Genomic DNA, 14527 nt, shown 5'->3' on the forward strand with positions numbered 1-14527 from the left:
TGGGAGGGGGGGGGTGTGTGTGTGTGTGTGTGTGTGTGTGTGTGTGTGTGTGTGTGTGTGTGTGTGTGTAGGAGCTCAGACAACACAGTCGAAGTTGGGGTGGGGAGTGAATTCTAGGTAAAAAGAACAGCACAAACAAAGGATGCCTACAGCACACATGGTGAAAAGCAAGGAGCAGTGGGTGATATGGTTGGGAGGGACCAGCCAGGGAAATAAAGGCTTGGGTGGGGAGACCCTGAAGAGTTTTATGGGTAGCAGCAGAGAGCTGGCCTGGGAGAATTGAGATCTGGGAGTGGTTTGGGCAGTAATGTGCTTTGGAGAGCTGGAATGTAGCTGTTTTTAGGTGGAAGATGTATGAAACCCTGGATTGAGGATGGATTGGTAGAAGAAGCTAGAGAAGACTTGTTTGGAGGCTGCTCCAGCAGCCCAGGGACCTGAAGAGGCTGGTGCTAGAGAGGACAGGCAGCCATTCTTAGACTTTCATGTCAGAGTCACTAGGGAACTTGTCAAACATGCAGATTCCTGGGCCTGCCCCAAAGGTTCTGATTCAGCAGGTCTATGGGGCCCAGAAATCTATAATCTTAACCAGCTCCCCAGAGGGAGGTGGCCCACTGACCCCATCTTTCAAGATTTACTAGATTAGAAAGGTTGCAGAAATTGTATCCACAGAATCAGGCAACTGATGGTGTAGGCGAGGGGGTGCAGCAGGGCTCCTGGCCCTAGGGCTGGGTAACTAAAATTAGTGGACTGCTGGGTCAGAGGCCAGCAGCCTCGGGAAAGAAAACAGGTGAGCACAGCGCAGGGGAGGCAGGCATCTGGGATGTAGGAGAGCAAGCAAGTCAAGAGCTTACTCACAGGTCATCACCTGACTGGGCACAATGGCAGAAATGGACTTCAGTGCCACCTGAGCTTTATCCAGGCCTTGAAGGAGGAAGGATTTTGATCTGGAGAGATGGGGGTGGGCATCCCAGGTAGAGGAGAGCTAAGACTTGTAATCAGATGAGTTTTCCAGGCCAGTCAGTATAAGAGCCTGAAAGAAAGGCTGTGATGCATTTGGATGGACTTGAATGTCACACTAAGGAGTTTAGAGCTTATTTGGGCTAAAGGTAAGAGAAGTCTGGAAGGTTTGGGGTATATGTCACCCTCACTGTCTGGGGCAGTACTGAAGAGGGTATGCAAGATTTGAGGTGGAGTGAGGGCAATGACTATAGGTCTTTTTTACTGGGCCCACTGAGGCACAGAGCTCCCATTTTATTTTTGATTTATTTACATTGGCAAAGAATGGGAGGCTGAGGGATGGTGAGAGGAGGCTGGGGAAGGGGCAGGGGAGAAAAGCTCATCCCCATTTTATGATCTCAGTGGAAAAGGCTGCTATGAAATTCTGCTGCCAGAAGAGCCACAAAGATGGGCCCCATGAGTCAGTCACTCATTGTTCAGTCCTGCAAGCTCAGCCCACAGAGCCTGCTGTGGTCAGCAGCCCAGGCTGGCTCCAAGCCCAGCCCCCAGTGAGCTCCACTAGGCCTCAGTCTGTCCCCATTTCTATCTGTATCTTTGCCATCCTGGGGCCATGCATCCTGCAGCTCTGTGCTTCTTCTGTGCCCTTTCCAGTCTGAACCTCTGAATCTGTCTCCATCTGTGACTTCAGTTTATATCTGGCTTGTGGATGGGGAGCCTCTGGATAATAAATGGACAACACACAGACTCTGTTTTCATAAAGCTTATAATGCATATTCTGTGGGGAGTGAATAAACCAAGGCCTGGCCCTGCCCCTGAATCTCTGTCTGCCTGTACCCAGGGGTGCTGGGGTCAGCTATAGCCTGTGGCTTGAGGCCTCTTGTTTGCCTCTGGCATTGGAGGGATATGTGTGCCTGCCAACAGGTTCCCCCAGCTATTAGGGCTCTGAGGGGGGCCTGCCTGGTGGGTGAGGGTGGGCAGATAGTGGGCAGCAGAAGGGGAGGGAGGGAGCAGGAGACAGTGACTCAGTGGGGTGGCTCTGGGACAGCTGGAGAGGGAGCCAAGATTGATCCTGATGCTCACTGACGCTCAAAGAGGGTGGGATGAGAGGACCCACTGGCGGTTGGGGATGGAGCAGGACAACTCCCAAGGCTCCTCTCCCGCAGCCAGATCAGCTCATGAAGAAGCCTCCTTGGTAGCTGAGAATCTGGCTTCTGGGTGCTGATGTGGCAGCTGGGAGGAGGGTAGATTGCTGTTGTTCCCACTTGCCAGCTTCTAATGCTCAGGTTCTCTCCTCCGGCAGCCTCCCCAGGCTCATTAAGGAGGTGACTCCTTTAGAGTTAGGGAAGCCATTACACCCAGGAACCAAGGGGTCAGCATGTTGTGGGGCACTTTGCCTTCTTCTGGCCACATAGCCTACCTTCTTACAATATTCTCACAAATTTTAGGGAGTGTCCATGTAACCCAAAGGGACCTAATGCCTCAAAACTGGGAAGGATCTCACAGGTCAACTATCAAAGTGACTTTCACCAGTTGAGGATCCCCTGAGGGTGAAATGAGAGGGAGAGCACCAACTTGGCCCAAGTGCTGGCACACTTTATAGGGTCTTCCCTAGTCCTCATGGCAATCCCAAGAGAAAGGAATGACTTTTTTTTTTTTTCCATTTTACAGATGAGTAAGGTGAGGCTCAGGGAACTGAGTTGCTGGAGCTCAACCAGCAGGTAAGTGGGGGAGCAGGCCTGGATTAGTATCTCTCTGGCTCCAGGGTGTGATCTCAGTCTTAGCCTCCTTGGCTGGACTTCCTGGGGAGGGGGTGTTGGCTGAGGAAGGAGTGTATGCTGAAAGCAGTGCCAGGAAAGCAAGGGAGTGGAGGTTCTGGGCATGGTGGATTGGTGGATTCTGGAAGGCCTGGGTCAGATCCCACCTCAGAGGCCTTCCTGCTCTCCAGCCCAAACAACGGGCCTCCCCATCCCATTACTGGGATCATACAACGTGTCTCTTGGTGCTTGGGCTGGGGCCTGGAGGAAAGATGGGGGCTGTAATGGAGGGGCCGCACCCTCCCACCCTCTATGAAGGCACCCCAAGCAGCTGGTCTGGGCATAGGGAGTCTCTCTCTCTAGGGGCCTCTTGGGACGCTGGGCCCACACTTTTCTTCTCCAGGCTGAGAGAAATGAGTGCGCCCTCCTTGTTTTACTAAGGGAGGCTAGAGGTGTATACTGCCTGCATTCAAGAACAGAAGCCCACCATCCCCACCCCCAGGCGGACCCACACACTCACTCACTCTCGCGCACCTACAGCACCTTCCCCAGCGGGGACCGCTTCTTGGGGAGTTGGGCACGGAGTGGGTAAGGCGGACTGGCCAGCCGTTGGTCGCCGCCCCTACTGGCGAACCGAGAGGCTGAGTCAAAGTCAGCGGGGCGCTGGAGGTGTGGATGGAGCCGAGCCGTTGGGATCCGCGGGAAGGAGGGGATCGCGGACAGAAGGCGCTGCATCCGGCCGAGCCTCAGCGCTGTCAGGGCAGCCCCGGCCGCGGCTGTCGGGCCTAGCTGGGGTGGCTGTAGCTCCGTCCTCCGGCCCCCAGGGGGCGGCGCGTCCTCTGCCTCTCTGCGTTTCCGCCCCTGCGGCCAGGAGGCGGCGCCCGCGGACGCCCGGCGGCGCGCGGTACCCGCCGTCGAGGCTCCGCTGTTCTGAGGTAGGTATGTTGTGGGGTTCTGGCTGTGCGGCCTCCCTGGCTTTGCTGATCCCCGCGGCTCGTCCCGGAGCCAGGGTGGGGGGGGTGAGTGTGACCAATGGACGAGGGAGAAGGGACGCGAGTTCCCGGGGCGAGGCAAAGGCCCGGCTGGGCGGGCTGGTATGTGAGCACACGGCAGCGCCCGCCGACACAGGCCCGCATCCGAGGGCCCACGTGAATGCGGACATCCCTGCCCTTCTCTCCTCTCTTCAGGCATGAACTACGGCAGTGTTTGCGGGCACCCAGACTGGCACCTCCTTCGGCCTAGTGCCTTCTGCCTGCGTTACCGGCCTAGTGCTACCGGACCAATTTCAACCCATTTCCTGGATGATCTGAGGCCTCTTTTCACACCGAGGCCCTAGCCCCTCTCCCGCTTGCTCTGAGCAGGCCCACCCTTTAAGGAGGGGATGATGGAAGGGTCCCCAGACTCCCAGGGCCATGCTATGGACTGGAGGTTTGCTGTGTGCAGTTTCAGAGATGCCTGGGATGAGGAGATTAAGGACCCCAGTCCTCCAAGACCATCAGCGGGGGCAGCCCAGGGTGACCCGTTACAGGGCAGCCTCCTGCCTGGGGAGCTTCAATCAGCCCCAGGTCAGAAAGCTGCAGATGGGTCGAGGGATGGCCAGAGGGGCATATTAGGAGGTTCCTCGACCAAATCAGAGGAACCAGTCCCCTCTGGAGAGGAGACCCTCCTATGCCCAGTGTCCTCCCATCTCAGCCTGGCACAGGGTGAGAGTGCCAGCCAAGGGGGAGGCTTGGCAAGAGACCCAGTTCCAGGCAGGGTAGTGTCAGCTGGCTTGGGTTCTGGGGCATTGGACAGAGACTCTGTGGACTTTGGTGACCCTTTATTTGAGACATCAGAGCTGCTGGAAGCAGGTAAAGGAGGCTGGGCAGGAATGTCTTGGGAATGGGAGTGCCTGGAGCGGGGTGCTGAGACGGGGAGGGCTATGACCCTGTTCGGGCTGAAGTCTAGGTCTGAGGAAGGGATCTCTGAGTAGGTGGCCCAATACAGACCTAAGCCATTTCCCTTCCCAAGACCCCAGTGGATCCAGCCTCCCTAAGCCTGCTGACAACCTCCTGGCCCAAGACCTCACCTGGGAGCTGCTAGCCAGTGGCATGGCTGCCCTGCCAGGTAGCAGGAGGGACTAGAGGCAGTGGAGGTGGGGTGACTTGATTGGGCAGATGTTCACTGCCCTCTGCTCACAGGGACTCGGGATGTAGACGGTCGGGCAGTGCTGCTTCTGTGTGCCCATAGCCCGGCTTGGCTTCACCCCAAGTGCAGCAGCCATGAATTGATCCGCCTTCTGCTCTACCTGCGAAGCATCCTCAGGTGGTGGTGGGGGTGAGGGGGGGTGGATGATGGAGCCTGAGCTAGGAGATGGCAGGGCTTGGAAAGTAAATACTGAACTGAAGTCTGCCCTTTTAGGTCTGAAGTACAGGCCTTGGGACTGACTGTGCTAGTGGACGCCCGAATTTGTCCCCCAAACTCTTCTCTCTTCTGGGGGCTCAGCCAGTTGCAAGTGAGTATAGAACTGTAGCTCCCTCCCTCCAATCATTCCTTTCGGGCAGGGTTGGGGGCAGAGCTGAGCTCAGATTCCTTGCAGGAAATAGCCCCAGGATCAGTGCACCAGGTGCTGCTAGTGGGAAAAATGCCTGAGGAGGTACACTCAAGGCTGCAGGTACTAAGGCATGTTGGGTAGGGGTGGAGGTGGGGCACTTCCCCCCAAGGCCCAGGTCACAACACTTTCTTTTCCTGCAGTTAGAACAGTTGCCCTCTCATCAGAGCGTGCTGACCCACATCTCCACCTCAGTATTACCCGCTTCGTTGGGAGGAGGCCTGCCTTACTGCCACCAGGCCTGGTTGGACTTCCGGATGGTTAGTGTACTGGATAGGGCATAGGGTGGGAAGGCAGGCAACCTAGCCAGCAGAGGAACCTCTTCTGGGCTGGCTTGAGCAGTGCAGAGCTAGCTGCAGTAGCCTGGAATCTAGGATGCCTGGGACCAGCTGTGTGCACTGCTCTGGTCATGCCTGTCCCTACTCACAGCGTCTGGAAGCCCTGCAACAGAGCTGCCAGGTGGTTTGTGCCCTGCTCCAGGGGGCCATTGAGAGCATGAAGGCTGTGCCCCAGCCCATGGAGTCTGGGGTGAGTGTCCCCTTCTGACCCCTTCCTAAATGCTCCCTGTCTCCCTCTTTTTCTCCCATGCCCACCTCCGCTATCTGTTCCTTTAACCATAGGAAGTCAGTCGGCTGCTACGGCAGGCACGGGTTCTTATGCAACATGTGCTAGACTCTCCACGGCTGGCATGGCTACAAGGCCAGGGGGCCTTGGAGCTGGCATGGCTGAAACAGAAGGGCCCAGAGGTGACCCAGAGCCCAGATTACAGGTAGCTGCAAGCCCAGCTCCCAGGTCTTGCCCCAGAACACCATATCCCATGCCATGACTCAGCTGGCTGGCTCAGAACCAGCTAGGATTGTGGTCCCAGGACAGGGCAGAGTGGAGTGAGGCAACTGGCAGGGGCCCTAAGATCATGTACCCTGCACTAGGCCTGCGGTGGACAAGGTTGATGAGCTATATGGCCGTGTGGATGGTCTGCTGCACCAACTGACCCTGCAGTGTAACCAGCGAATACAGGCACTGGAGTTGGTCCAGACGCTGGAGGCCCAGGAGGGCGGGCTGCACCAGGTGGGAACTACCTGCCCAGATGGGTCCTACCCCTGATCTCAACCATGGCCCTCACTCCGCAGCAGCTGTCCTTTCCTTGTTTATGCCCTTTTAGATTGAAGTGTGGCTACAGCAGGTGGGCTGGCCAGCACTGGAGGAACCAAGGGAGCTCTCACTGGACATTCTGCTCCAGGCCCAAGGCCCTTTTCGGGAGCTGGACCGGATTGCCCAGGTGAGTTCAGTCACTCGTTCATTCTGTAGGTCTTGGGGCACTTTGCCAGAGACTAAGAATGCAGAGTAGATGAAAGCAAATCTATCCTTTGCTCTCTTGGGATTTACAGTCCAGTAGAAAAGTTGTAATTAAAGGTTAAATAATTATATATGTGTTTGCAGACTGAGGCAAAAGCTCTGGAGAGAAGCAGTGCAGATGGTTTTACCTGGTTGTATAATAAAGACCTGACCCAGAAGGGGTGTTTTGAGCAAGCTTTCTTGAGTTAGTGACTTTTGAGCTGAGAGCTGCCTGGGTTAACCAGGCAGAAGAGGACTGGAGATAGGAGACATTCTAGGCTGAGGGAACAAACAGCACGTGCAGAGGTCCTGTGGCAGGAGGGTGCACGACTTGCCTGAAGAACTGTAAGCAGGAGAATGAGGGTGAAATGCAGAGCAGAAGAGGGAGGGAGAGTGGGTGAGATGAGGTAAAACAAGGCTGAAAAAGTGGTCAGTGGCCAGATCACTGGGCCCTATAACAGTGTACAATTTAAGCAGGAAAGGCACATAGTCAGATCCGTGTTCTAGGAAGATTACCTTAATTTCTGAGTAGACAGTGACTTGGAGGATAGACATGGAGAGTTCATTGAAGAGGCAGTTACAGGAGTCCAGGTGGGATATGGTTCCTCTGGCCAGGATGATAGCAGAGGGGATGGATTTGAGAAATTGATGGGATTCGATGGTAGATATATATGAAAGGGTACAAGGGAGAGGGAGGTTATAAGAATGAATGGGTGCTGTACCATGACAGAGGGACCAGGAAACAAGGGCTTTCTGGGGGAAGGGCATTTGTGAATCCAGTCTTGGGTATGCTTTGGAGATAACCATTGAGGAATGAGAAGAAGAACCATGGGGATTGGGCCTAGAGCTCAGAAGAGAGATCTGGCTGCAGAGGCTCACTTGGCAGATGTTGGGAGTGTGGTCACACAAGATTGCCTGGGGAGAGAGAGTGGACTGTCTTCAGGAGCTCCAGTGTTTAATGTCCTGGGTGAGGGTCGGGGAGCAGATAGAGGAACCACTGGAGAAGCACAAGGAGAGTCAGGAAAGTGGGGAGGGGTCGGGAACTGGGAGCCAGAGAGGGTTGAATGTTGCTGAGCAGCGGAATCAGAGGAGGCCTGAGAAGTGCTGGGATCGTGCCAGAAATGGGGTCGGAGTGGGCTGATGAGTTGAAGAAGCCGTGATAGTGAGAATAAACAATTCTTTCAGGAAATATGGCTGTGGAAAGGGGCTCAGGCCTCGACATGGGCTCAGAGATAGGAAAGGGTGAGGGGTGGAGGGAAAGTCTTTAATCACAGGAGAGACTTGACAGCGACGTGTAGATGTCAGTAGAGGAGACCTGGGCTCGAGAACTAGATCACCAGGCCTGGCCGCTAAGCCTATTCTCTGTCTCCAGGAGCAGCTTAGGCAAGGAGAGAAATTTCTGCAGCCCCTGGCTGGCTGGGAGGCAGTTGAACTGGGCCCCCATGGGGCCCGCTTTCTGGCCCTGCAAGCCCAGCTGACTAAATTCTCTAGGGCTTTGGCCCAGCGGCGGCAGCGGCTGACAGATGCCGAGATGCTGTTGCGGCTCTTCAAGCAGGTGGGTGAGGGGTCCTGTCCCTGGCTTTGGGTGGTCACTGGGGCCAGAAGGGTGGCTGCCCAGCTCCACCACAGCCTGAACTCTTTCTGGACGTCCTGCCTATTCTCTCTCCTTGTCTTCAGCCTGGGGCCAACACCCCGTGGGGTTGGGGTAAAAGTTTGGCAGTCTCTGTGGGATTGTCTTCATGCCTGTGTGGCTTTGGTGTTGCAGGCCTCGACATGGGCTGAGGAGGGGCAGCGGGTTTTGGCAGAGCTGGAGCAGGAGCGCCCAGCAGTCGTGCTGCAACGGCTGCAGCTGCACTGGACCAAGCACCCTGACTTGCCTCCTGCTCACTTCAGAAAAATGTGGGCTTTGGCCACGGGGCTGGGTTCCGAAGGCATCCGCCAGGAGTGCCGCTGTGCCTGGGCGCAATGCCAGGACACCTGGCTGGCGCTGGACCAGAAGCTAGAGGCTACACTGAAGCCACCACCAACTGGCAGCACAGCTAGCCTGTGTGTCAGCCAGGTCCCAGCTGCACCTGCCACCCCTCCCCTGAGAAAGGCCTACAGCCTTGATCGGAATCTGGGGCAGAGTCTCAGAGAGCCTGCCCACCATGGCCACCATGCGGCCATTATGCCTGCCTGCCACGGACCAGAAGCTGGATATGGTGCTCTGCCAGAGTCCTCCCCAGCCTTGCCTCCACCAGGCAGCTCTGACCCTAGGAGCCTCAACAGGTACAGGCCATGGGCAGGGCAGGGAGGGCGGTGGCAGGGCACATGTCTAGAGTCCTGACACCACCTACCTGGTAGGCTCCAGCTGGTGCTGGCAGAGATGGTGGCAACAGAACGGGAGTATGTCCGTGCCCTTGACTATACCATGGAGAACTACTTCCCTGAGCTGGATCGCCCTGATGTGCCTCAGGGCCTCCGTGGCCAGCGCGCCCACCTCTTTGGCAACCTGGAGAAGCTGCGAGACTTCCACTACCATTTCTTCCTGCGTGAGCTGGAGGCTTGCACGCGACACCCACCTCGGGTGGCCTATGCCTTCCTACGCCATGTAAGCCCCACAAGCCCCACAGCCCCAGGCTGATTCTGCCACACTCAACAAAGAGCTGTTGGGCATATGCTTGGTGCCAGGCCCTGTGCTGGGTATAGCTATGAGGGAGACCAACAGGGCCTGCCCCTCAAAGTACTCACAGTTAAGTAGAAGAGACATAAAAGTGATTATAGTTCGGGCTAAGGGGAAAATAAGCAGGATAGATAGATGATTGTGAGTTACTGGTGGGGCAAAGTTTCCCATTTTAGAGGGAGCAGTTAGGCCTCTGAGAAGCTGCTGTTTGAGCTGAGGCCAGAGGGAGGGGATGGAGTCAGGACATTCCATCAGAGGAAAGAGCAAGTGCAAAGCCTGTGGCAGAAAACAGGCCCATTGGTCAAGGAAGAGACAGGTAAAGGTGGCTGACTGTAGTGAGCAGAGGAGTAGTCCAAGTTGAGGTGCAACCAGTGCATGTTCTCAGAGCTGTGGGGAGCAGAATTGGGTGCAGGACTTATTCCCCAGAGGGCTTGTGGCCAACACCCTTCTGCACAGTGCCTGTTCTTGCCAGATCAACCCTTGTTCAAAGCAGGGCACATTGACTCTGTCAGGTGGGGGGTGGCTCCCTGGGAGCCACCTGTTGGCATTTTGGTCCTCAAGCTGAGAATGGTCCGGCCCAGGCAGGGGCAGCCTTTGGGAACTGGCCCCCTTGCACTGGGGCTGAACTGCATGTCCCCACAGAGGGTGCAATTTGGGATGTATGCGCTGTACAGCAAGAATAAACCTCGCTCCGACGCCCTGATGACCAGCTATGGTCACGCCTTCTTCAAGGTAGGTGAGCCTGAGACTGTAGAGGTGGGGGGAAGGCGGGAGTACCCTGAAGCCGCCTGATGGTATCCAGCCCATCTGGCAGGACAAACAGCAGGTGCTGGGGGACCACCTGGACTTGGCCTCCTACCTGCTGAAGCCTATCCAGCGCATGAGCAAGTACGCACTGCTGCTGCAGGAGCTGGCGCGGGCCTGCGGGGGGCCCATGCAGGAGCTGAGTGCCCTGCGGGCTGCCCAGAGCCTTGTGCGCTTCCAGCTGCGACACGGCAATGACCTGCTGGCCATGGATGCCATCCAGGGCTGTGACGTGAGTCATTCCAGGCCGTGGTGGGCAGGTGTGGTGGATGTGATGGGAGGGGGCAGAAGAGGCTGGGTACCCACTGGGCCCCAATTCGGTAGGTTAATCTCAAGGAACAGGGGCAGCTGGTACGACAAGATGAGTTCACAGTACGCACCGGGCGCCACAAGTCCCTGCGCCGTGTTTTCCTCTTTGAGGAGCTGCTGCTTTTCAGCAAGCCTCGCAGAGGACCCACAGGCATCGACACATTTGCCTACAAGCGCTCCTTCAAGGTAGGTCCACCTGACCCCACCCTGTGTCCCCTTGTCCCCCAATGCCTCATCACACCTCTCTCCTGGCCACATAGATGGCAGACCTTGGCCTCACTGAGTGCTGTGAGGATAACAACCTGCGCTTTGAGATCTGGTTCCGCCGTCGCAAGGCCAGGGATACCTTTGTGCTGCAGGCCGCCAGCTTGGCCACCAAGCAGGCTTGGACGGCTGACATCTCCCGCCTGCTCTGGAAGCAGGCTGTCCACAACAAGGGTGGGTCCTTGCCCCTCCCTCACACCATACTTCTCTCCTCGAAGAGTTGATGATGTCCCATGGGGGCCCAAGGAAGGCTCAGGGACCTGGAAATGCTTAGCAAGTGGGGAGGAGGTGCAGCAGCAGCCAGCGTAGGGGAAAGAACTTCAGAGTTAGGCAGCCTTGCTGTCATTGTCTCTGATTGTGGACACAGTATTAATGTCTGAGTATCAGAGGCTTCGTCTCTAAAAGAGGAATAACAGCTGCCCACAGGATTGTTGGAAGGAGCCTAGCACCACAAAGGCTCAATGTTTATCTGTTGGGAAAGGGTATAAAGGAAAGACTTAGGGGGGAGGGGTAGATAGAGGCTGAGGTCTAGGCTGATACTGAGAAGGGCCCCAGCTATGCCCACTCTCTACCCAGAGGTGCGCATGGCTGAGATGGTGTCCATGGGTGTGGGGAACAAAACCTTCCGGGACATCGCCCCCAATGAGGAAGCTATCAATGACCGCACCATCAACTACGTTTTAAAGTGCCGAGGTATTGGGCAGGCTATGGGGGTGGCAGTGAGGAAAGCTGTGTGGGAGGCAATGTGGCTCTCTGGCAGCTCTGATCGGTGCTCCCCTCAGGACCTTGGCCCAGGTGGGCTCTCACCTGTCCCATCCTGACCCTCTTTCTTATGCAGATGTTCGCTCTCGGGCCTCCATTGCTGTGGTTCCGTTTGACTATGACAGCCCCTACCTGGGAGCCTCAAGCTCCCTTCCTGCAGACCCTGCCTCTCACTCTGTACTGGGGTCCCTCAACCTGCACCTGTACAGAGATCCAGCTCTTCTGGGTCTCCGCTGGCCCTTGTATTCTACCAGTTTACCAGAGGAAGCAGCACTGGAGGCTGAAATGGAGCTGGGCAGCCAGCCATCTTTAAGTAGGTCTGGGTTTAGCTAGAGGCAGGAGGGTATAGCTTGGGGTTTGGGCTATCCCTGCTGACAGCTCACGCAGTCTCCTTCCCTAGCTCCTGAGGACTCAGAAGTCTCATCCCAGTGCCCATCAGCCAGTGGCTCCAGCGGATCTGACAGCAGCTTTGTGTCAGGGCAGGCCCTGGGCAGGGGCCTTGAGGACTTGTCCTATGTGAGTGCCATTTTGTCCCATACCCACCAGCCCTTCCCCAGCCCAGTCTTTAGATGGAAGTGGGGGTGGGTGGGCCACAGCCATTCTCTAGGGACTCCACTTGGACCTTGAGCTAGGGAAATAGTCATTCATGCGTTGCTTGGTACTACAGGTCTGAGCCCAGGCTCGAAGGCGAGCAGCTTGTAGCTCCAAGGAACATCACCTCTCTCTGGATCTACTATGACAAAGGCATGGCTAGCACCTGGCCTACTTCCAGCCTATACACACTGCTCTATCGACTACCCTTTCCATGTATATGCCCATTGGACAGGCCAGCAGGGGCCTCTCAAGGGGAGTCTGCTGCAGAGGCTGAATGAACACCCTAATCCTGGGCTCCTGGCCTGGTGTCCCCTTCTTCTGTCCCCTCTCTGGCTCCCACTCCATTCATAGGTTAAGATTAGGCTAGAGCAGAGGGTGGGTGTTCTCACGTTCTAGGGTGGTGGGGCACCAAGTGGCTCCAAACAGTGACTGCACCGCCCCACCTCTCAGGAGGAACACAGCTGGGTCCCCAGCAGCTGGTTCCCAAACCCTGGTCTCAAAGCCCAGCTCCTCAAACTGAAGGGCAAGCCCACCCCAGCTGGGCCCTTATTCTTGCCTGCCTTGGCTCCCCAGCCTCAGCTTTTTCTTACCTGGGTCAGTTTGGTTATATTGACTCAATGCCTTTTGAATAGCTTTCAGTTTGACTTATTGTTTAAAATTATTTCACTGGTTGTTAGGTCTTTGGCATTTCAGAGAGGGAGTCCAGGCCCTTGACTTGTGATTACTCTTTATTTGTTTACAATAAAAAATAGATTGATACACACCCTTGGATGGGTACATGCATTCTGTGGACATCCCGGTTCAAATGAACCTTGGCGGCTGGGGATACACGGGGGCAGCATCTCTGGACACCCTAGCCCTCTTGTAAGTACTTGCCCAGAATAGAGTAGGAGACAGACCTAGACAGGCCCCTCTGGATGAGCAGGTCCACGCAGCATCCATATTTCCTGGCGAAAGGCAGTGTGAGCTGGAAGAAAAGGCTGGATTAATCCCTGATTTCCTGGTCAGTCGCCTACTCCTGCTCTTGGTGGGTAGGGTCTTCCCTTTGAGGCAGGGGTGGGGCAGGGTAAAGTCAGTTATTAGGAACCTTTGATGCTCACAGGGCTGTGCTTGGGGAGTGGCTAGCAGAGAACTGAGCAGAATGACCAGAGGGTCAAAAAATGTGTTTCCTGCTACTAGTTTTTCACTTTCTAGTTGTAGATGCTGACTTCACCTTTCCAATCCATTAGGCCAGAGGCCTAATAATTTGGCACTAGTGTATTTATGGTGAAAAGTATCTTAACAGTATACTTGATTACAGAAATACCAGATTAATGAGAAATTAACTAAATCTTTTTCACCTACAATGTTAAATAGAAACTTTGAACCCTGAAATTATGATTATTATTTTAATTTATTATTATTTATGCCTACAGCACCTGGTCTTCCATCCAAGTACTAACCAGTCCTGATCCTGCTTAGCTTCCAAGATCAGACATCAGGCTTGTTCAGGGTGACATGGCCGTAGATCATGGACCATGGCTCCACTGGGGCGTGAACCCAGGCCCTTCTGCGTGTAAAGCAGATGTGCTAACTGCTACACTATGGAACCACATCCAATGAAATTACTTTAAAGAATCAAAAAACAATAATCTTGGGTTATTCTTTTACCCTTACTGAATATTTTCTTGATAAAAATGCCCCAAAGCAGCTTAAATATGAAATGGATGTACAAAAGTGGTGACATCACAGTTAAGTAGATGAAGTAAGTTGGTATCACCTGTTGAGAAGGTCTGACTTACAATTGTTTCTCAGCACCCCCAAATCTTGGACTCATATGAAGTACATCCCTGAGTTTGGCCAAGGTTGCAAGTGATGAAGGCAAAATCATAGAAGGAAAACTACAAAAACGAGTACCCTGAGTACTGCTTTTTGACCACTTTAGACTTGTTGATGTCAGCCATTGTTTCTCCCTCCCCAGAACCAGGGACCCAAAGTCTAGCTGCCTGCTTCGCCTCATGGGCAGTGCTGGCCTAGCTCTTGTGCAGCAAGACACAGTCCATCTGAGGCATTGATAGGGTCACTATTCCCAGTGGGATGCAGGTGGTCTTTACCTCTACCCAGCTGTACAGGCGTTCCTGGGTATGCCGGTCATCCTTGAAGCCGGTGATGGCCAGCAAATCCACCACAAACTGCTTGGGACTGATGCGCAGGGTCTGTCAGGAGAGCCCACTGTCAGTCGGGGCTGGGGACAGCTGCCCGACTCATTTGCTCTTAGACCCACAGAGTGGGATGCAGAGCAGGGGCTACCCTGGGCAGGAGCCACAGGAATCGGGGGGCACTTTCACTCCAAACTGCCTCTTGGCCAAGGCTTGGTCCAGATGACACTACCCTGTCTTCCTGTTCCTATTTTTCTTGCCACCTTTCTGCCCCTGACCTATTTCCCTTACCCTTCACCCCCCATCTTGGCTTGCTTCCTCTTGCCTTGCACCACTTCTTGTGGGGTAAAGGGACAGG

General features: G+C 55.1%; 2 protein-coding genes across 2 annotated transcripts in view; one reads left to right on the forward strand and one right to left on the reverse strand.

The window, feature by feature from the left end:
• The first annotated feature begins 4541 nt into the window (after positions 1–4541).
• On the forward strand, positions 4542–12475 carry PLEKHG4 (pleckstrin homology and RhoGEF domain containing G4). The gene is made up of 20 exons (XM_025045339.1): positions 4542–4817; positions 4892–5015; positions 5112–5205; positions 5290–5364; positions 5445–5561; positions 5731–5829; positions 5922–6070; positions 6231–6369; positions 6464–6580; positions 8009–8191; positions 8402–8904; positions 8980–9226; positions 9941–10030; positions 10113–10334; positions 10427–10597; positions 10672–10849; positions 11252–11368; positions 11514–11750; positions 11838–11953; positions 12105–12475. The coding sequence occupies exons 1-20, from the start codon at positions 4802–4804 to the stop codon at positions 12108–12110; spliced, it is 3000 nt and encodes a 999-aa protein (XP_024901107.1). The 5' UTR covers positions 4542–4801; the 3' UTR covers positions 12111–12475.
• A 271-nt stretch (positions 12476–12746) lies between these two features.
• KCTD19 (potassium channel tetramerization domain containing 19) overlaps positions 12747–14527 on the reverse strand; it is a 28446-nt gene continuing 26665 nt past the window's right edge. The window contains exons 15-16 of the mRNA XM_006909755.2: positions 14125–14226; positions 12747–12998 (exon numbers count right to left, since the gene is read on the reverse strand). Of these exons, the coding sequence (XP_006909817.1) occupies positions 12885–12998; positions 14125–14226 (216 nt within the window). The 3' untranslated portion in view covers positions 12747–12884. The remainder of the gene's footprint in view (positions 12999–14124; positions 14227–14527) is intronic.

This window comes from Pteropus alecto, unplaced genomic scaffold (genome assembly GCF_000325575.1).
Source record: "Pteropus alecto unplaced genomic scaffold, ASM32557v1 scaffold42, whole genome shotgun sequence".
Classification (NCBI taxonomy): Eukaryota; Metazoa; Chordata; class Mammalia; order Chiroptera; family Pteropodidae; genus Pteropus; species Pteropus alecto.